This window comes from Ambystoma mexicanum, chromosome 11 (assembly GCF_040938575.1).
Source record: "Ambystoma mexicanum isolate Mex_15411 chromosome 11, UKY_AmexF1_1, whole genome shotgun sequence".
Taxonomy (NCBI): Eukaryota; Metazoa; Chordata; class Amphibia; order Caudata; family Ambystomatidae; genus Ambystoma; species Ambystoma mexicanum.
The window spans coordinates 387,518,133-387,539,570 of NC_090934.1; the positions used below are offsets into that span (position 1 = coordinate 387,518,133).

The following is a 21,438-nucleotide window of genomic DNA, read 5'->3' on the forward strand; positions in this document are numbered from 1 at the left end:
TTTTCACGTTGAATCATTCTTGGTATTTTAGAATGCTATTCTATGGCTGCAAAAGATGTCCCAGAAAATCTAAGGGCCCATTCCCCCAGAGGAGTGGCAACCACATCGGTGGTTCACAGGTGTCCCAGTAGAGGACATTTGTAATGCTGCAACTTGGTCTGTTTGGACACACTGTTGGATTCTGCACAATATAAACCAGTATATCGCCAAAAGTTCCACTTGTCTCACCTCCATATGTAAAACTGCTATTGAACTAATAGCCCTCGCACCCTACCCATCTGATTGTGGGTGAATATTTTAATATGCTTTTGCTCTTTCAATGCCCATGTGGATTTTAGTACTCCTCAAGTCTGCTATGCCGAAAGAGGGAAGAGTGTAACTGAGGCAACGGGCGCAGTGCATGCTATTATACCATCAACGTCCAGTCCGGACACAGGAATGGAAACCATGAAGGGACATTGACTCGATGCTGCACAGCGCCCTCTGCTGCAGGTTATCAGTATTTCAAAGTTGAGTTATCTGCGGGAGGACCATGAAGTACAAGGGACATTTCTAGGGATAACTAATTTGTTCATCTTTTCTTTTATAGAAGAAGCTAGGGGTTCTATCCCGTGAAATTTGTGAAAGCATTCTCTGACTGAAATGGTTTTAGTCAGTGGAGTGTTGGAGTTCCAAGCATTATATGGGCCCAAACTCGTCCCTGCTTTCCTTTTCATTGCATTTGTTCGCTTGAACAGCCCACAATACAAATCACCCTGACGCATGGGTAAATGCTTGGTGCCCTTGCGTTCCTTTTCAAATGGATTGTGTCCTCTAACGTATGCCACATCTCTGACAATGTCAAAAGTAACGCCCCCCCCCCACCTACCCACCAACGGTAACCTACTTCTTGCTTTGAGTGCTTGTGTGGTGCAGCCTTGGAAGAAACCTCAACCACTTTGCAAAAAGGAATGGATCCGAAAAGTAAACTCTTTGGCAAACCGAAAAATGTACTGCTTGGTTTAAAGATGCGCAAGACAGCCTGACGATGGTATGGTTCCGATTTTTATCTAATCCTTAAAACCGGTAGAAAAAGGAATTGTCTAGATAGAACAGCCGGAGATTCAGTTACATTTGACGGCAAATTATTTTCAAACATGACTGAATAAACATGACGGGGAAACTACATGTGGCTAACGTGTGAACACCTTTGATTTGCCAGGACATGTAGATTGCCACATTTGAAGCATTTCTTAAATTACAGTTGGACTACATGCTGTAATGCTAACCTGAGCTTCTCCCCTAATGGAGGAGGGAGGAAGGCGAGTGTCACATAAAGAACAACAAATTACTTACCAACTGGTAGCGTTCTTTCGACTAGATGTTCCTCCAACGTATTCCACATCTTTGACATGTAATGTCCACAGCTGTGCACTTTCAGCAGAGGGCGTCCTGCGTCGATGTCCCTCAAAGGCCTCTGTCGAGGGTGACGTCACCGGATGTTATAAATGGGATGCATGGTGCCCGTAGCCTCAGTTCTGTTTTTTTCCACAAACGTGTTGCTTCGTGAGACTTGGCGCACCTTGTGTTATTATCCTTACAATGTCTTTTTCTTCTACCTCCTCTGACTCCACGCTCTGGCTTCAAGACCTGCCGGGACTGCAAGTCAAAAATGTCGCTCAACGACCTGCATCGCATTTGTGGTGCCTGGGTCAATCGCACAACACCGACGACTGCTCGAAATGCCAGTCGCTGACTGCCAAGGCCTTGCGGGAGCAGAAGAGTATGCTCCAAGTAGGTAGGGGTTCTAAGCCTGTTAAGCCCTGAAAATCAAAATATAAGTCCAAGGGGGTTTCCACCGACAACTCACGGAGCGACTCTCTGCGTCAGGAGTCCCAGGGATCTCGGTCCCGGAGTGGTTCCCGCCATTCGTCTCTTCCCCGTCCTGGCACTCTAGGAAGCACAATCACCGGTCGCTTTCCCCATCGTCTTCTGAGGATGGTGCCTCGAGGAAGGTAGGGTGTCCGATAAAGTCCTTGACTTCGGAGGAATGGGCTGCGTTTAAAGAACAAATGTTAGCGATTTTTCAATCGCAGGGCAAGGGTCCGGTCGCACGCATTCGGGCTCGGGTCCACGTTGCGACTCGCATCAGGAGCCTTCGAGGTCCCGTACGGACAAGGATTCGAAAAGTCACAAGAGACGTGCTTCTAGGTCTCGGCACTCCTCCCCAGCGAGACCGCAGCTACCTACTGAGGGCTCGATGCCAGCGTCGACTCGGTTGGCGCCGTGTCCATCCGACTCGGACGTCGACGCTTTCGACGTCGAAGCCTTCGGTGCGCTCGATGCCTTAGGGTATTTTTGCCCGCAATCTACCTTTGGAGTACCCCTATGTAATGGATCCTCCTAGGAAGGCTACGGCGAAGTCTGTGAGGCCTGTTTTGGACTCCATGTCCTCTTGTCACCAGACCTGGGTTTCAACTCCCTCTGGCTGATATTTATGAAGAGGAGGAAAGGTCTGAGTTTGAGGACCCTGGTGAACTTGATGAAGCTCCACTTTTTTCTGGTGACAGTCATTTGGAGGAGTTGAGAGGCAGAACCTCCATGATGCCAGTGGGTTGGACACTTCCCCAGAAGTGGAATTTGGTAGGCCTGGGGCTCATGTGCAGTCTTCATACAGGAGGCTCATGGCGAGGGTCTCGGAGTATCTGGGCTGGTCCAGTCCTCCTGAAGACTTTGTGCAGGATGATCTAACGGACATCTTAGATCAAGGTCCGTTCTCTGACCCGGTTTTGCCATTTCATCTTAACTTGCAGAAAAGGTTGGCAGCTGCGTGGCAGTCCCCGGAATTTCTTCCGGCTGTTAACATTTCTTTGACAAAGAAATACCGCCCTTCCGTTAGCGACCCCAGCTATTTATCTACTCGCCCCGCTCCCGAGAGTGTGGTTGTTCAGGTGGCTACGGCTACCTCGAGGCAGGCAGCGTATCCTACCATCCCTCCAGATAGGGACGACAAGCGCTTCGACGGTTGGGCTCGCAAGGTATTTTCTGCTGGGAGCATGGCACTGAAATCTGCCAACTCCACTTGTGCCTTGGCAAGGTTTTCACACACTCTGTGGAACTGTTTCTTTAGCGGCTGATCATATTCCCGAGGGGGAAGAAAGGGATGGGTGACTTGATCTTGTGCAAGACGGCAAGGATGCCATGTGCGGATCCCTTCAATCAGGTTTGGATTCGGCCGACCGTGTTAGCCGATCCATGGCTACGAGCACCGTTCTACGCAGGTTTGCGTGGTTGCGGAAGTCTGGTTTTGCTCCGGATGTGCAGGTCCGTCTGCTCAACATGCCCTTTGATGGGGTACATTTGTTTGGCAGCAAGGCTGATGAGAGCCTTGAGAGGTTGCAGACCTCGAAAGCTGCGGCTAAATCTTTAAGCGCAGCTGTCAGTCAAGCTCCACCTTTTCGTCCTAGGGGACAGCAATGAAGGGGAGCTTCTTTTTTGTTACTACTCCTCCTTTGGTAGAACGAGAGGGGCCGCCAGTCAAAGGGGCCAGTGAAAAAGTACTCGTGGTGGTCGGGGAATTCGTGGTGCCAGAGCTGCTCGGGCAGCTGCCTTTTTGCCTTCAGGCACTGCCGCAGCCGCTTCCAAACAGTTGATGCCATGTCCCATGGTTCGCCAGTCGGAGGCAGACTGCCTCAGCATCTCGAAGAATGGCGGGCCATTACTTCAGATGCGTGGGTGTTGGATACCATTGCCCACGGCTACTACCTTCCCTTCCTTCAGCGGCCTCATGACAATCCACCGGGGAAACTCTTTGAAGCTTTCAGATCCGCTCCTTGCGCAGGAAATCCTAACCCTGCTGGAGAAAGGCGCTATAGAACTGGTGCCTGTAGCGGAGAGGAACCAGGGATAGTATTCTCCTTATTTTTTGATCCCGAAAAAAGACGGGGCAGTGAGACCCATCATGGACTTGCGTTGGTTGAACAAACTTCTCAGGAAGGACAAGTTCAAGATTGTTACTCTCTCATGTCCTCCTGGCCCTTCAACTTCAGGATCGGTTGGTGTCTCTGGACCTACAGGAAGCTTACTTTCATGTGCCGATTTATCCCAAGCACAGAAAGTACCTGAGGTTTGCGGCTGGCGAATCGCACTTTCAGTTTCGGGTCCTGCCATTCGGATTGACCTCCGCCCCAAGGGTCTTCACCAAACTAATGGTGGTGGTGGCAGCGTATCTCAGGCGGGGGGGGGGGGGATTCACGTCTACCCCTACCTGGATGACTGGTTGATCCGGGCACGATCTCCCGAGCAGGCGTTGGATCACCTCGGTCTCACCTGACGCACCCTCCACTGGCTGGACTTCTCCTTGAATTTCAAGAAGTCGCATCTGACACCTTCCCAACAGCTCCAGTACATCAGGGCTGTTAGACACGTCCTTGGGGGGGGGGGGGAGAAGTGCTCGCCTCCCAAGGTGATGGCTCATCACATTGTGCAGATGCTGGACAATTTTCAACATGCCCAGTGTCTCCCGGCTTTTGAATTCTTAAGGTTGCCTGGCCTCATGGCATCCTGCATTTTTCTGGTGCCTGAGGCCAGGCTGCGCATGAGATCCCTGCAATGAGTCCTCGAGGTAGTGGTCGCAGTTCTCCGGCAAGATGACGGATCCCGTTCAGATTCCACTCTTGGTCTCCCAGGATCTTCTGTGGTGGGTTAATGAAGGGAACCTGATTGGGAGAGGCGGGGGTGGCGGAAGCGTTTTGTCAACCGTGGCCGGCGATGACTGTGTTGATGGACGCTTCCCTCACAGGATGGGGCGCTCATGCCAACGCCTTGACCGCCAGCCGTCGTTGCTCTCTGGTGTGGAGCCTGGCCTCCGGCAATCTGTTAGAGCTGAGGGCCATCAGGGTAGCCCTGAAGGCTTTCCTGCCCTCTGTACAGGGGAAGAGTGTCCTGATCATGACGGACAACACAGTGGGCATGCGTTAACTCAAAAAAAAGGGGGGAGGGGGGGGATAGGGGGTCTGGGGGTAGGGTCATTCCTGTTGTGTGCAGAGGCAATGCAGTTCTGGTTCTGGGCCATCCAGCAGGAAATTTCGATCTCGGCAGTTCATCTGGCCGGATACGAAAATGTGGTAGCGGACGCTCTGAGCAGGCAGAGCACGATCTCTATCTCACGAGTGTGAGTTGGCTCAGGAAGTCCTTCAGGAGATTTTCGCCCTGTCAACCGGAAGTGCGAAAGATTCTGCTCTAGGGAATTTACTCCAACAGGAGCCTTGGGGGACACGTTCGTAGTGGATTGGTCCTTCCCACTGCTGTACGCGTTTCCTCCAGTCCCCGTCATTCCTCAAGTGTTGCGGAGGTTCGGTTCTCACATGATCCTCTTTGCTCGGGATTAGGTCCGGACCTTCTGGAAATGTCCACCTGTCCTCCATGCTGTCTTCCCATACCGAGAGGATATCTTTCTCTTTCTCTCTTGGTATCTGAAAGGTTGAGGTATAAGGATTGGGACCTCGTGGATGATGTGATGGAGGTGTTGCTTTCGACCAGACGGCCTGCAACAAAATCCCTGTACTGTTGCCTTAAGTTCTGTGACTGGTGCAGAGGTCACAATGTTGATCTTTCAGTGCTCCATTCTATGGTTTTCTTTTTCTTAATTTCTTTGGCCCACAGTGGCCTTCAAGTGGGTACCATTAAGGGTTACCTGGCAGCGCTGTTCATCTGAAGAAGTTTCTTACTTTAAGAAACTGAGAAATCAAAGGAATCTTAAAGGACTGACTAATGTATTTCTGCCGTCTCCTTTCCAGGTGCCGGTTTGGGATTTGGTTTTGAAATTTCTCATGGGTGCTCTCATGGGTGCTCTGTTTGAACCTTTAGACTCTTGGCCTTTGAGATTACTGTCCTTCAAGACTGTGTTCTTGGTTGCAGTTAATTCCACATGCAGAGTGAGTGAATTGCAGGCACTTTCATCTAAGCCACCCTTTACTGTGTTTCATAAGGACAGAGTTGTACTGCGGATACGTCCCTCTTTTCTACCTAAGGTAGTCTCTGAATATCATTTGAGTCAAAAGGTGGTTCTTTCATCTTTCTACCCTCCTCAACCTGGTAAGGAACAGGAGCGACTCCATCGGTTGGATCCTAGGAGAGCTCTGAGCTTTTACATTTCTAGGATGGCCAAGGTCAGAGTGGACGATGAACTCTTTGTAGGATATGCTGGACACCGATTGGGCCAGGCTGTTACCAAACAGACCTTGTCCAGGTGGATTATCCTCACCATTACGGAGTGTTACCAATTGGCGGGTAAGGACCCTCCTAAAGGGTTGCGAGCTCATTCCACTAGGGGTGTGGCTACTTCCACAGCCCTCCAACAGGGGGGGGGGGGGTTCCTATTAGGAATATTTGTGATGCAGCCACATGGGCTTGAATCCACACCTTTGTTAAACTTTACTCCCTGGATACAATCCATGGTCTGGATATGGCCTTTGGGAAGGTGGGCCTTTATTCCGCAATCTAATTGGGTACTCTAAAATCTTTTCCCTCAATTTACTGGTACTGCTTTGGGAGTCTGTCAAAGATGTGGAATACGTTTGAGGACACAATCCATTTGAAGAACAAGTTACTTAGCAACTGGTAACGTTCTTTCGACTGGATGTTCCTCCAACGTATTCCACATCGCCCTCCCAGCCTGCCTCTCTGGAGAATTTCCTATGCGATTGCAGCTTCAGTTTCCGCAAGGCTAAGTGCATTCAAGCAGATATGAGACTGTTGCCACATGTTCTGAGGGAAAACACTTAAACTGAGGCTACAGGCGCTGTGTGTCCTATTAATAAAATTGGGTGACGTCAACTTCGACGGAGGCCTTCGAGTGGCATTGACCCAACGTCATCGCCGCAGGACACCCTCCGCTGAAAGTTTCCAAAGTGCACAGCTGTGGACATTACATGTCAAAGATGTGGAATATGTTGCAGGAACATCCAGTCGAAAGAACGCTACCAGTTGGTAAGTAATTTGTTGTTCTCTATATGACCCTCGCCTTCCTTCCTCCTCCATTCGGTGTAGAAGCTAAGGTTAGCATTACAGCATGTAGTCTAACTGTAATTTAAGAAATGCTTCAAATGTGGCAATCTACATGTCCTGGCAAATCAAAGGTGTTCGCACGTTAGCCACATGTAGTTTCCCGTCATGTTTATTCAGTCATGTTTGAAAATAATTTGCCGTCAAATGTAACTGAATCTAGGGCTGTTCTATCTAGACAATTCCTTTTTCTACTGGTTTTAAGGATTGGATCAAAATCGGAACCATACCATCGTCGGGCTGACCTGCGCATCGTTAAACCAAGCAGTACATTTTTCGCTTTGCCAAAGAGTTTACTTTTCGGATCCATTCCTTTTTGCAAAGTGGTTGAGGTTTCTTCCAAGGCTGCGCCACGCAAGCACTCAAAGCAAGAAGTAGGTTACCGTTGGTGGGTAGGTGCGGGGGCGGGGGGGCTCCACCTTGCTTACCCGAGAACATCTGCCCAATAGGCCTGAATTACCTTACAGAGCTATATGAATAAATCCACCTTTTCCCACCTACTTTCCAATGTAATGTTTCGCTGCAGATTTTACATGCCCTCGCTAAGCTCCCCTCAAACTAAGCCTCAAACCTACACTGTTCAGCGGTGTCACTACAAAACAGCAGAGCCCCTACAGAACTAAACAGCCATGACGATAATTTCAGTGCGACTGTGCCCTTCTGTCATTTTTCCCATAATGGGCCATGGGTAATGTCTTTTTAACCATTTTCTGTAGCCTTTGGCTCCCAAAGCCACTCCCAAACTGTGACTGGATGTATTGGCACCTTTTCTAGCCTCTCTGGATCACCTGTTGATCTGAGGTGAGTATCCTAGGGTGTGCAACTTTGTAATGGACATCAAAGTCCGTATATCCCACTCTCCCGTGCCTTTTTTGCCAGAGTGAAGACCAGGTGTGCACTAGAGGAACCTAGGGGAGCACATTAATCGTAGCTACTCTCCCCATGCCTCCCCTCTTTAAAGGAGCTCAGAGGTCATCCTGATTAGCTCCGAGTTTAGAAGATTATAGGATCAACCCCTCAGAATATAGGCTCACCAGCAACCAGTTCAGAATTTCAGTGTTTCTTGGTAAAGCAGTTTAACACCATTATTTTTTTTTGGTCTTTTATAGTATTTGTAGTAATTGTACTTAGCAGAGCTGCTTTAAAATATGTAGGCTGTGGATGCCACTGAAATTCTCAGTTGCACTCCTGTCCCTGCTAATGATTCGTTTCTATAAGGGGCATCTTACTCATGTATTTTTTCTATTCTTTTCAACAGAAGTTTGAAGAATGAGTATAGACCTAGAAGAAGAACTGAACTGGGCTCCAGAGAACTTGCGGTAAGTTTCAGAAACGCCTGTCCTTCTGAATCCTCCTGTGGCCTTCTGGTTCTAGCAGCTTTGGTGTTCTGCTCTGTTAAATAACGTTTTCCACCTAAAATGAAGACTGTCTAGGAGGCCAGGCAAGGCCACCATCCATCAAAATGTTTTACATTGCCAATCCTGGCATATATTGGGCACAGGCTGCATGACTGCGTGCTTACAGAGCAGTGGCATATTTTGGGCAAAGTCGATATGAAAATGTTTTCTACAATGTTACATATTTTTTTTTGTTTATTAATTTTCACAAATCCAGCAGATCAATAAAACAAGAACATATCAACAACTTTAACACCCCCCAATCCCCCCCCCTTTCCCAGTTGCAGCACCCAGATAAGAACAACCTTCAAACTCAGATCAGCCATTCCGGCCTAGCAGCTGTAGATGTCTAACAGTTTTAATCTCTGCGGGCACCATTGCTCCCTGAAATCGCCTTTCAAATAGTCCAAAGTCTCACCCCATTCTGCTGCAAAGTTCTCCAACTTCCCCTCAACCGCATAAGTGGCCCACTCCAAGGAAACAATGTCCCACATCTTCCTGAGCCAATCACTCTCCCTAGGGATCCTTGGGCTCTTCCAGTTCTGTGCGATTAACCCCATTGCTGCCAAAATATAAACAATGTGCGCCTTGGGGGTTCTCGCCCCTCCTCCCCCCTCATCCACCTCCCTCATTCCCAATAGAATCTCTCTGGGGCTCCGAGGCTCCCCTAGCTCTTGGGTCTGAGTTTGAGCACCTGCAATTTCACGCCAAAAGGGTCTAATAAGTGGGCAATCCCACCAGATATGCATCGCCGTGCCCACCTCCCCGCAGCCACTCCAGCAATCACTTGAGTTTGTGGGGTACATCGCGTGCAGTTTGGCTGGAGTGTACTGCCAATCAAAGATTTACTTATTCCAGGCTTCCTGTAATCGGGGTGCTCTGATCAATTTAGGGACCAACCTCCATAGTCTCTCCCAATCTCTTCTCTCCATCCCCACCCCCCTCTGCTGCTCCCAAACCTTCATATACGGCCACCTGACCGTCGGACCCACGCCCTCCCGAAGTTTATACAGATCTGATATCAAGCCCCTGGTACCATCATGGGTCAAGAGGAATCGTTCAAACTGTGTTAGCTCCCTCGTGGCCCCTTTCCTCATCTCAGTCGACATTACCCAATGCCTTAGTTGAAAATATCTGTCTCTCTCCCTCACAAACCCCAAACGTCTGCTTGCATTCCCTGAATGTTTTTACCGTGCTATTGCTAAACATGTCCCTCAGGGTTTTACAGCCCCCATCATCCCACGCTCGAAACGCCCCTCTCTCCAATCCCTGCGTGAAGTCTCCATTATCAAAAACAGGGGTAAAAGGAGACGGAAAAGACGAAACCCCTCTGCTCTCCACCACCCTGTCCCAAGCGGCCACCACTCCCTTTGTAATGTCGCTCATGTAAATGTGCGACGGCTGCAGTTTCTGCGGCAGCCATAGTACTTCCCCAAGTGATGCCAAGTGACTGCCTTATCCATTTGTACCCAATGCTTTTCATAATTGTCTGCAAACCATTCCCTAATTACCCGGAGGAGTGCAGAGTCATACCACCGCCGGAAATCCGGCAGCCCACGGCCCCCTCGATCCCTAGACGCAGTGAGGAGGTGCCAAGACAGTCGCGGTTTCTTACCCTCCCATATGAAGTCCCTAACCACCTGGTCAAGTTCCCTAAAAAAGCGCGGCGGGATCGCCAAAGGGATCGCTTGAAAAAGATACAAAATACGAGGCAGAATCACCATTTTGACCGCTTCTCTCCTCCCTAGCCAGGAGATCCTAAGGGCACTCCAGCGCCGTAAATCTCTATCTTTAAGCAAAGGGGGATAGTTTGCGCTATACCACCCGGCCAATGAGGGGGTAATCCAAATCCCCAAATACCTAATCCCGCCTGGGCTCCACCTAAATGGGGAGACCTCCCTAAGTATCCGTGATAGATTCATCAACTCGGATTTTTGCAGATTGATGCGCAATCCCGATGCCTCCCCAAATTCGGTCAACAATTCAACACACGCCTTAATAGACTCCACCGGCCGCGTCGACATGAGCAGCATAGCATCTGCAAAAGCTGCCACTTTATGTTGGCCACCCCCAAACTGCCATATATGACTTTTCACTGTTCCTTGTGTTCTTTCCGAAACCTCTCAACTGGTAACGAATGACTTTGCACTTGCTGGTCATTGCTTGTGCTCTGAAGTTCTACGTGGCACGCACTGAGAGTTTTCGGAAGACTTCTGAACTGATTGTGAGCTTTGGTCCTGTGAACCACTGGAAGGCATTGTCCAAGGCTTCCATCTCCCGGTGGCTCTCTGGCTGCATCACACACTGCCATCGGTTGGCCAACTGACCGAGTCCATTCCATAAGAGTGATCGCTGCAACAACAGTGTTCTTGTCTGGTGTGCCCCTGCTGTACATCTGCAAGGCTGCTACATGGAGGTCCACGCACACCTTCACAAGATTCTACTGCGTCAACAGGGATTCCAGAGAGGAGTGCAGGGTCGGCCAAGCAGTGCTATGCAACCTGTTCAATTTAAGGTGAGCCTGTTCTGGAGGTAAAAGTATTTGCTTCTTTTGAGCCCTGCCACCTCCCGTGGTTTTGTAATGTTGTACTGTTAGGGAGAATTCTCTGTTTAGGCTGAATTTCCTAACCTAGTGAGTCCCCCAGCAGCTTTGCTGGATTTTTGGGGTTTATTTTTTTCTCCTGCCAAGAGTGAGACTCTTTTACCCTCACTCTTCGGCATGATTTGAGTGTGTTTCTTTGACTCTAGATGTGTTTAATGGGCTATGGGGTCTTTTACCCCATAGGGCTTCATGTGTGTTATACAGCACCCTCAGTGCAGTAACACAGGGGTGTCATAGTGACCCCAGTATAGACGAGAAAAAAGTTATGGCAGAAAATGTCACGAGTCCACAGCGCTTATACAGTGATTAAGAAAATAAACATCAAGGCTGCGGGTATCTGGGCGGTGTGGGTGTACTGCCAATACACATCCACAGGAATAGTTGAAGAAAAACAAAGATGTTCCCAGTCTCACTGCGCCAAGAAATTATTAGTAGTTTGTGCAAAGAGAAGCCTGACGCATGTTTCAGGCTGTGTACAGATTTTCATCAGAGGCTTAGGTTGCAGCAATAAGAACTCAACATTTAAAGTAGGACAATGCAAGATACGGTTCTCAAAATGCCTCGCAGTTGCGGAAAGCTCAATGACCGTGTGTTTCAGTCTACTCGTGTTACCATTGCATCAATGACCGTGTGTTTCAGTCTACTCGTGTTGCTATTGCATCAATGGTAACACGAGTAGACTGAAACACACGGTCCAGCAGGAAATTTCGATCTCGGCAGTTCATCTGGCCGGATACGAAAATGTGGTAGCGGACGCTCTGAGCAGACAGAGCACGATCTCTCTCTCACGAGTGTGAGTTGGCTCAGGAAGTCCTTCAGGAGATTTTTTTCCCTGTCAACCGGAAGTGCGAAAGATTCTGCTCGCGGGAATTTCCTCCAAGAGGAGCCTTAGGAGACGCGTTTGTGGTGGAGTGGTCATTCCCACTGCTGTATGCGTTTCCGCCAGTCCCCGTCATCCTGCAAGTGCTGCGGAGGTTTCGGTTCCAGGATGATCCTCTTTGCTCCGGCTTGACTTGTCCATCTGCCCTCCACGTCGTCTTCCCTACCGAGACGCTCTGCTCTCATGGGGGGGGGGGGGGGGTCAGGTTCTCCATCCAGAGGTCAGATCCCTCAACCTTCACGCTTGGCTTCTGAAAGGTTGAGGTAGAAGGATTCGGACCTCCCTGAAGACGTGATGGAGGTGTTGCTTTTGGCTAGACGGCCGGCAACGAAGTCCCTGTACCGTTTCTGTTGGAGAAAGTTCTGCGACTGGTTCAGGGTTAAGAATGTGGATCCTTTTTTATGTGACATTCCTGTAGGTCTGTCTTTTTTGCTTTCTTTAGCCCACAGGGGCTTGCAAGTGGGTACCATCACAGGTTACCTGGCGGCGCTGTCCATATTTAAGCGCTCGTCTGAGGAGTGTTCTTATTTTAAAATTCCTTTAATTTCTCAGTTTCTGAAAGGGCTCACTAATGTGTGCCCTCCGTCACCTTTCCAGGTGCCCGGTTGGGATTTGAACCTTGTTCTCAAGTTTCTAATGGGTGCTCCGTTTGAGCCTTTGCATTCTTGTCCTTTGAGACTGTTGACCTTTAAAACTGTATTTTTAGTTGCGGTCACTTCCGCTCGCTGAGTGAGTTACAGGCACTTTCAGTTAAGCCACCCATCACTGTGTTTCATAAGGACAGGGTTTTCCTTAGAGTTCGTCCTTCCTTTCTTCCGAAGGTGGTGTTGGAATTAAATTTGAGCCAGAAGGTTGTTCTTCCGGCATTTTATCCTCCTACGCATCCTGGTAAGGACAAGGAGAGGCTTCATAGGTTATATCTTAGGAGAGCTTTAAGTTTTTACATTTCCCGTATGTCCCGGGTCAGAGTGGACGATCAGCTCTTTATTGGTTAAGCTGGAAGGCGTTTGGGACAAGCTGTGACTAGGCAGACTTTGTCTAGATGGATTATCTTGGCAATTTCTGAATGTTACCGCCTGGCGGGTAAGGATCTTCCTGTAGGCTTACGGGGCCATTCGACTAGGGGTATGGCTGCCTCTACTGCCCTGCAGAGGGGTGTTCCTATTCGTAACATCTGTGATGCAGCCACTTGGGCTTCGATCCATACTTTTGTACGTTATTACTCCCTTGATTGAATCCATGGTCAGGATCTGGCCTTTGGCAAGGCGGTCCTGTACTCTGCAATTTGATTGGGCATTCTAAATTTGTATATTCTAAATTCTTTTCCCACCTCCTTGCATTGGTACTGCTTTGGGAGTCTGTCATAGATATGGAATAAGTCGGAGGACTCAGTCACCTCGAACAAGTTACTCTTACCTGGTAACGTTCTTTCGATGGGATGGTCCGATGACGTATTCCATATCGCTCCCTCCCTGCCTTCCCCTCTACAGAATTTCTTATGCAATTGCAGCTTACGTTTCCCTGTGGTCATATTGGCAGTGGATTGGTGCCACACGTTCTGGGGAAAAAAACAACTAGCTACGGGCGTCGTGTCTCCTACTTATAACATCCGGTGATGTCGGCTCGACGGAGGCCCTCGGACGGCGTATCGATGTCATCAACGCAGGACTCAGACGCCGAAAGATTTTCCGAAGCAGCACAGCTGTGGTGATTACTGTCATAGATATGGAATACGTCATCGGACCATCCCATCGAAAGAACGTTACCAGGTAAGAGTAACTTGTTCATCTATGCCAGACCCCATGCTGGAGAAGGAACAAGTTGCTTACCTGTAACTGTTGTTCTCCAGCATGTCTGGCATGAATTTGCATGTGAACCCTCCCCCTGCTCCTCTGCAGCTCTTCTTAATCATACTGCCACTTTACGTGCTTACCAAAACTGAAGATTGCTGCCAGAGGAGGGGCTTAGGTAGAGGGCAGTCATTGGCTAGGAACAGCATGACCCAGAGTTCAGTGATTGGTTTAGACGAGAGACCCTGTAAGTGAAACTGTTTATCTTTTACTGAGGATTCCCAGCCTGATGGGAAATATTCATGAGCATGTGAATCCATGCCAGACCCGTGCTGGAGAACAATACTTACCTGTAAGTCACTTGTTCCATTTTACACAACCGCCGCACCAAGTCTAGCACTAGAATGCAGCTACACACCACTCAATCCACACTGCTGCACACATGCCAAGTGCACCGCGGCACATTTTATTAAATTACTCTCTCCACTGAACTGTACTATTGTACCTGAGGGCGTTCAACCCACAGCACTTTGGAATCCTACCAGTAGTAAAAGGCGCTATACACATCCCCAATAACATAACTTCTGATGCTTGTTAATCTGTTTACAATCGCATGCTGTGCATATAATCTGACATCCAGTGGTAACAAGAGTATTGCCTCTTGTCTTTTGAGAATCAAAAGGGGACGTAGACATGGGCGTGCTTGTAACACCATTCCCTATATGACGTGTAGTGTACCCAAAGTCCCTCACTCGTCGTGGTCCCTCGGATAGTTTTTTTCCGCCCAGCATACTGGTCGCCTTATGTGGAGCTTGTCCAGAGACATTGCTATTGTTATCCTTTCGACCCGTAGTCGTATATTGTAAAGTTATTGATTATTATCCTACCGACCATTCTATCGATGGCTGTTTCCTGATCTATGCCGAAGCCGGTTCCACAGACCTTCGACGAACAGTGTTCCGGTCGGCGCTGCCGACCACCTTGCCGGGCCTTCTGGCTGGCCTACACAGTAGGGAGAGTGGGGTTTGGGTGGACATTTCCTTTTCCGAGAATGCTTTTCCCCCTCTCTTCGTTCCCTGGGTCTCATCACTATATTCTTCCCCCGCTATGGAGAGGACTCTGTTTAGGTTTTGCCCTTCTTGCAAGGCCAAATTTCCTTGGAAGTATAAACACTGTGTGCAATAGGTGTTTGCCCCTGAATCATTACGAGACGGTTTGTGCGGCTTCCAAGCTCCTGCATCCAAAGACACTAAAGGAGCGCTGTGTTAAGCAGTGGGCGGCCTACGGAATGCCACAGGCCGAGTCTAGTTCTCCCGCTGCCACAACCGTCGATTGTGACGAGGGGCTAAGTGACAAACAGGCTTCCGATTCGGGTGTCATTGACCTCTAGCCGGAGCATTCCTGTTCTGCGTCGTTCGGCCCCGTCAGGCAATACTCTGGTCCTGCTATGGGGACTGTACACCCCGGCGACAAGGATGCACACACTCTACATACTAAAGACACAACCCCTGGGATCTCTTTGTCGAAACAGTCGAAACGGCCCATAGCGCCAACAGGCACGCCAAATATTTCGGCCGGTCTTCGGGATCGGCAGCCCTCCCCGCAACCGCAGGTGCGCCTTGTGACCGGGTATTCTAAATTGAAGGGCGCTGCCCCCAATACTCAGGAGACCATTGCGACGCATTGAAAGAAGACGTCGAAGGCCCCGGTCCCCCGAAAGCAACTGCAGGACCGAACTAGACACCTTGCCGCCTCTGAAGAAGTTGCTTAAAGCATTGCTAGGATTTCAGCGGATAATCAAAAGCAAGGGTCCAGGGATTTGTCGATACCCAAGGACAAACCTAGGGATTCGTTGAAATCCAGGGATAGGCACAAGGATTCATCAGAACCCACAGAGGCCTAAGGACACACATCAACCGGCGGTCCCCCGAAAGGGCTTTTCAGAAGGCACTGGAAGGATTTCTTCGACGTTAAAGGAGAAATCTCAACGTTCTGCGACGGATGATCCATCAAGAGAGCCTTTTCCATCCCTAGACGACTCTGGTGCATCTATTTGGACCAGGCAGGAATTTGAGGGATGTATGGATAGGTTAGAGAGGTTTGTACAGCTCTCGGAGAAGTCCACGCCCAAGAGGCCTCAGGAAAAGAGTTCCTTTCTCCCTGTGGCTAAACTTGAAAAGGTCTTTTGATCCTTCTCAGGAAGAAGAAATATATACTTATGACCTCAGTGAAGATGAGGTTCCTGTGGACCAATACAATCGGGATGAAGATCCCTTTGCTGGCACTGAGTATGTTCATATCGACCCCACAGAGGGTTTTTGGGGGTGGGGGTGGGAGATGACCCCAACCTTGGTGATCCTCAGCATTGGCAATCGCCTAATCCAACACCGGAACCTAATGCCTTGTGCATGGATTCCCCCAACCACACCCACTGGACAGGCCTCCCTGGTTGGCTCTGCCCTAACTAGAGCAGTAAATCCTAGAGTAGAGAAATTGTTTCGACCTTCCCCCTCTGACCTCTACATCAGGGGCCATACTTCTCAAGACTCACTGGTGGTAACTACAACCAGGAAGAGAGCGGGGGTTCCCCTATCAACTGAGGCACCCCTGGAAAAGGAGTGCAAGAGGCTATACGCTCTGGGGAAAAGGGTCACGGGTGCCGCAGCTTTTTCCACACTCTACAAATAACACAACTTTGTTGGCTAGTTATGCCGATTCACAATGGGCCATGCTACAGGAGGGCCTTCAAGAGGTCCCTGAAACGCTGCGGGCTCGCCTGCTCTCCACGGTAGCAGAAGGCAGACCAGTTAATCAGAGTATTTAAAAAAAATAATTTGCATGCAGCAGAGACGGCTGCAAGGTCCTTGGCTCAAGGTACCCTCCTGAAGAGACGCATATGGTTACGAAACTCTGGTTTCAAACCAGAAACTCCAGCTTCACTAATAAGCCGGTGGAGGAGACTAATCTTTTTGGAAAGGCAGTAGACAAAGCGCTCGAAACTGCTGTGGAGGAGCATGGCACCCTCAAGACTCTGGATCAGATAACCCAGAGGCTGTCCCTAAGGAGGAGGGGGGAGCGGATCGAGACGTTCCTTTCATGGCCAACGTTTCCCTAAGAACCAATACGGCTTGGGAAATTGGTCCTCTCCCCAAGGAACCAGCAGCTACACCACACCGTTTCCCCCAAGAGGTCAACGACGTGCAAAAGGAAGGGGCCAGAATTCTACCCCTCAAGGTTCCCTGGCCACAGATCATGGTCCCCTCCCATGCACCCGGTCGGGGGCCGGCTAACATTTCTTCAAGCATGGAAGGGGATAACTAGAGACCAGTGGGTACTCAAGACAGTCGCCCACGGGTAATGTCTAGAATTCTGCCGGTCTCCCCAATTCAGACCTCCACGTTCAAGACGCCTGAACATCTGCGCATCCTGCTACATGAAGTCGAGACCCTGCAGGAAAAGGGCGCGCCATAGAAGTCGTAACTCTTCTACAGGTAAACAAGGGTATTCATTCAGTGTACTTCCTTGCACCTAAAAAGGATCTCACCATGCGCCCTGTACTAGATTTGCGGCCAGCGAACAAATTTGTCAAAAGTTTTGTATGGTCGCTCTGCGGAAGGTAATCTCCCTGCTCACACAGGGGGATTACATGGCAACATTGAATATGAAGGATGCTTACGTTCATAATTCAATGTTGCTGGCGCACAGAAAATACCTCGGGTTGATACAAGATGAGCATGATCGGTTCAAAGTACTACCCTTCGGCATAGCCTCAGCACTGAGGGTATTTACAAAGGTACTGGCAGTGGCAGCAGCACACTTGCGCAGGCTATTTATCCTGGTTTATCCTTACCTCGACGACTGGCTCATAACAGGGGACACTTGCGAGACATGCCTGTCAAATACCCAAAGGACAGTAGACCTTTTATTCAGCCTGGGATTCTCCATCAACAAGAAGAAATCCAGCTTAGACCCCAGTCAAGTCAAGCAGTTCCTAGTGGCTCTAATTGAACAAGGGACGGCCACTCCTTCCCCTCCAACAAGGGTGTGTATAACATGTTTCAAATCCCTCACTGTAGCCAGTCGAGAGGTGACGGTACGCAAGGCTATGCGACTGTTGGGAGTGATGGCGTAATGCATTTATTTGGTTCCTCACGCGCGCATGCGTCCAATGTAGAACTGGCTCAACAGCCAGTGGTGTCAGGCCAGCGGACAATTTGACCATCTAGTGGTTGTCTCGACAGACCTTGTTCTCTTGCTGTGGTGATGGTTGAAAGAGAACCTCTTTAAGGGAAAATCTTTCACCACCCCCGCAGTGGAGGCCACTCACTACAGGGTCATCTCCCACAGGGCAGGGAGCTCACCTACTTCAACAAACAGCAGTGTGTTTGGTCATCGGACATAGCATCCAATCACTTAAATCTGTTGGAACTGTTGGCCGTTTTCAAAGCACTAAAAGCCTTTCAGACACAACTGCAAGGGAAGACGGTCCTGATCCTGACCGACAGCACCACGTCCATTTATTATCTAAACAAACGGGGCACTCACTCTCCAGGGCTGTCCACTGTCCCAGAACATTTGACAGTGGGCTCTCAAACAAAACCTGTTCTTGTTGTCATATGTTCCAGGGGAACTCTATCTTCTTGCAGATGTACTCAGCAGAGATTTCCCACTACCCATAGAGTACGAATGGCGATTACACGAAGACCTAGTCTCCAATGTTGTCGCCGAATGGGGTTTCCCAGAGATCGACTTGTTCGCAACTCTGTAGAACGTTCAATGCCAATACTACGCCTCCAGGTGCCCCCAGAACCGTTCCAAGGGGAACAGACTCTGGATCACACTTCTGGAATACTACAGAAACCTTTAACCTGTCACTCGCTACAGGAAAAGTACAGCAATCAATTCAGTGTACATCAAAGCTCTCCTCAAGGACACGTCGGGCAAAGTAGAAGACCTCTCTAACTACAGACCTATCTCAAACATTCCCTACGAAGCAAAACTACTTGAAACCTATGTCTAATGACTAACACAGGAACACGTCGAAAAACACCAGCTGCTAGACGGGCGCAAGTCTGCTTTAGGCCTAAGAGAGGGACGGAGACGGCACTCCTCTCAATCTGGGATGATCTAAAGACAAATGCAGAGACTGACACAAACTATGCTCTGATACTACTGGACCTCCTCACCGTTCGACACGGTCGGCCACAACATCCTGATCGAAAGACTACAAGAAATGGGAATCCCTGATTTAGTCCCACTCTGGATTTAAATCATTCCCAATCGATGGAATGGAAACTCTGGATTAAACCTTTCTAAATCCAATCCAAGGGATACCGACTGTGGAGTACCACAAGGATCGTCCCTGACCCCATTAATCAAGCTCATAAAGACACAGCTTTACGTGCTAGAACTAGGCAGGACGACAGTAAATCCTGCACAAAATTGAAGACTGACAAGAAGAAAACACGCTGGAAGAACTAAATGAATAGATTAACTCAAACGGCCTCAAACTCAACCCATGCATTGCAGAAATAATGGTTATACCCAAAAACCAAGTAAACTTCTACATCCCATGGCCCACAGAACTAGGAACAGCACCAACAAAAAAAGCCAAAAATCTTGGTGTCCTAATGATGACAACCTAACACTAGAACCACAAGTAAAAGCAATAATCAAATACTACTTCCTCCTGCACAGTAAGAGGATCTTTCCATTCCTCACCTTTACCCATAAAATGCTCAACGTTATCTCCCTCATGTTCAGAATAGACTGCCAATAGCCTATTCCTTGGAATGCTGAAATCCCTGCTAAAGAAACTGCAAAGTATCCAAAATGCAGCGGCCAGACTTCTCCTCAGACTACCATGAAGGGACCACATCACCCCAGCACTAAAAATGCTACATTGGCTGCCTATCAAACAACGAATCGGGTTTAAAACAATGTGCATAACGCAACGAGCAATCTATGGCCAAGGAGCCGAATTCCTACAAAAGAAAATGACCGTTTGCTTACCGACAAGACCACTCGGATCAAGCACACATTTGCCTAGAACCAAAATCATACACAAGAAAAATGTGGGAGAGCTGTCATTCTCCCTGCTGGCAGCTAAAACTTTGGACAGCCTCCCGAAAGAAATACCCAATACAAAGGATTACCTAAAATGAAGTTAACTGCTTAACTTGGCTGTTCACCGCAGAATCAGATGGAACGACTAGGAAAGACAGACACAACTGGAAAACGGAACACACCCCTGCATGCATACATGGAAGGAGGAAGCCAGGGCGGGATACCGGAAAACTCACTCCCAAACACCACCCCCACTTTAGACATCACCCCTAGGACAGGCATATCTGTAGATGGGAGAGCTTTACCCAATAACTGGCACCCCTGGAGGCCTTGGAGTGCCGGGTCCTTGGAGGTCCTTGGAGGGTGGGGATCCCGTTCAAGCAGCTCGGCGATGCACTGGTAGGCACACCCTTTAACAACATAAGAGCAAACCCTTCAACCGTAGCCATCTCCAACCAAGTGCAGAGGGAGGGCTGTCAAAACCTCATGCCTACAGACCACTAGACAGAAAGCCACCACATTGCGCAGAACCCATCGAATGAATTGCTACAAAACGCCCAGCACGGGCAGAGACGCTGAGCACAGAAGTCCAACCCAACAAGGTAACAAACCCCACTAACCCACTCCCTAAAACCAGTTCCACATACACCACTTAAATACTAAACAAACACTACCTCCTTGTTGCACAGCAATCTGCATGCATTTCACTCCAACAACAAAACAAAAACCAGACGTAATCCCGCACAACAGCACACAGGAGTCTACCGAGCCGTAAATCGCACCCCAGTTCAGCGAACAGTGCAAACCAAACTGAAGCGGTCAACAGGACATCACAACTCTCGCTCAACCGCTTCCCGCTACGCCCCACTGACACATCCAACAATCTTTCCTTTCAGATCCTTCAGAGCGCCAGGGAACAACTCCGGTGGTAGTGTGCGCTATAAATGTTGTTTAACATTAACTTTCTTTGTATTTTCCTTGGAGTCATGCTTGCCTCCAAGTGTCTATGGCATCTGTAATTTACTTTTGCAGCGCACAGCACTTTCTGGGCAGTGTTTCTGGGAGTCCTTTGGGCTTCCCTTTTTGTTTTCCTTGTGTGAACACATGTCCCCAAGGAGAGGGGCATACTTTTTATCCTTTCTAAATGTTATATTGTGAGATCAGCATACACCACAATAAGTGGAGTGCTGAGGGGTTACTAGGTATCCCCTTTCTCACTGTCCCATTTCTGTTAGTAATGAGCATACCTGAATGGTTGGTGGCAGTGACTGTGTTCTACCGACTTGTGATGTATGAAGTCACTGTGTGTGTTTGTGTGTATGTGTATATATATATTTCTGAGGCTTGTGCAATCTGCTTAGATCACATGCTGTGCATAGGCTGACATCTAGTGGAAGTTGTGGAGTATTAGTTTGTTTTTCGAAACTCGAAAATGTGCATCGACACAGGGCGTGACAGTAATACTATACCTAGTGTGACGTCCACTGTACCCATGATCCCTCATGCGTGTACGACCCTCAGATTGTTTTTTTCCGCCATACTGGTTGGAAGCATTCAGCGGAGTTCCCTGGCATTAGCCATTCTTTGTAAAAATATTGTTATATTTACCCCCCTTTTTCTCCATCCTAACGTCGAGCCACCGAGATTCGACACTCGACG

General features: G+C 49.0%; 1 protein-coding gene across 6 annotated transcripts in view; it reads left to right on the forward strand.

Annotated features, from left to right (window-relative positions):
- The window catches only part of CELF1 (CUGBP Elav-like family member 1), a 1,228,135-nt gene that overhangs the window by 83,989 nt on the left and 1,122,708 nt on the right, over positions 1-21,438 (forward strand). For all 6 annotated transcript variants that reach the window (XM_069623101.1, XM_069623100.1, XM_069623103.1 and 3 more), the window contains exon 2: positions 8,303-8,363. In XM_069623101.1, the coding sequence (XP_069479202.1) occupies positions 8,314-8,363 (50 nt within the window). In that variant the 5' untranslated portion in view covers positions 8,303-8,313. The remainder of the gene's footprint in view (positions 1-8,302; positions 8,364-21,438) is intronic.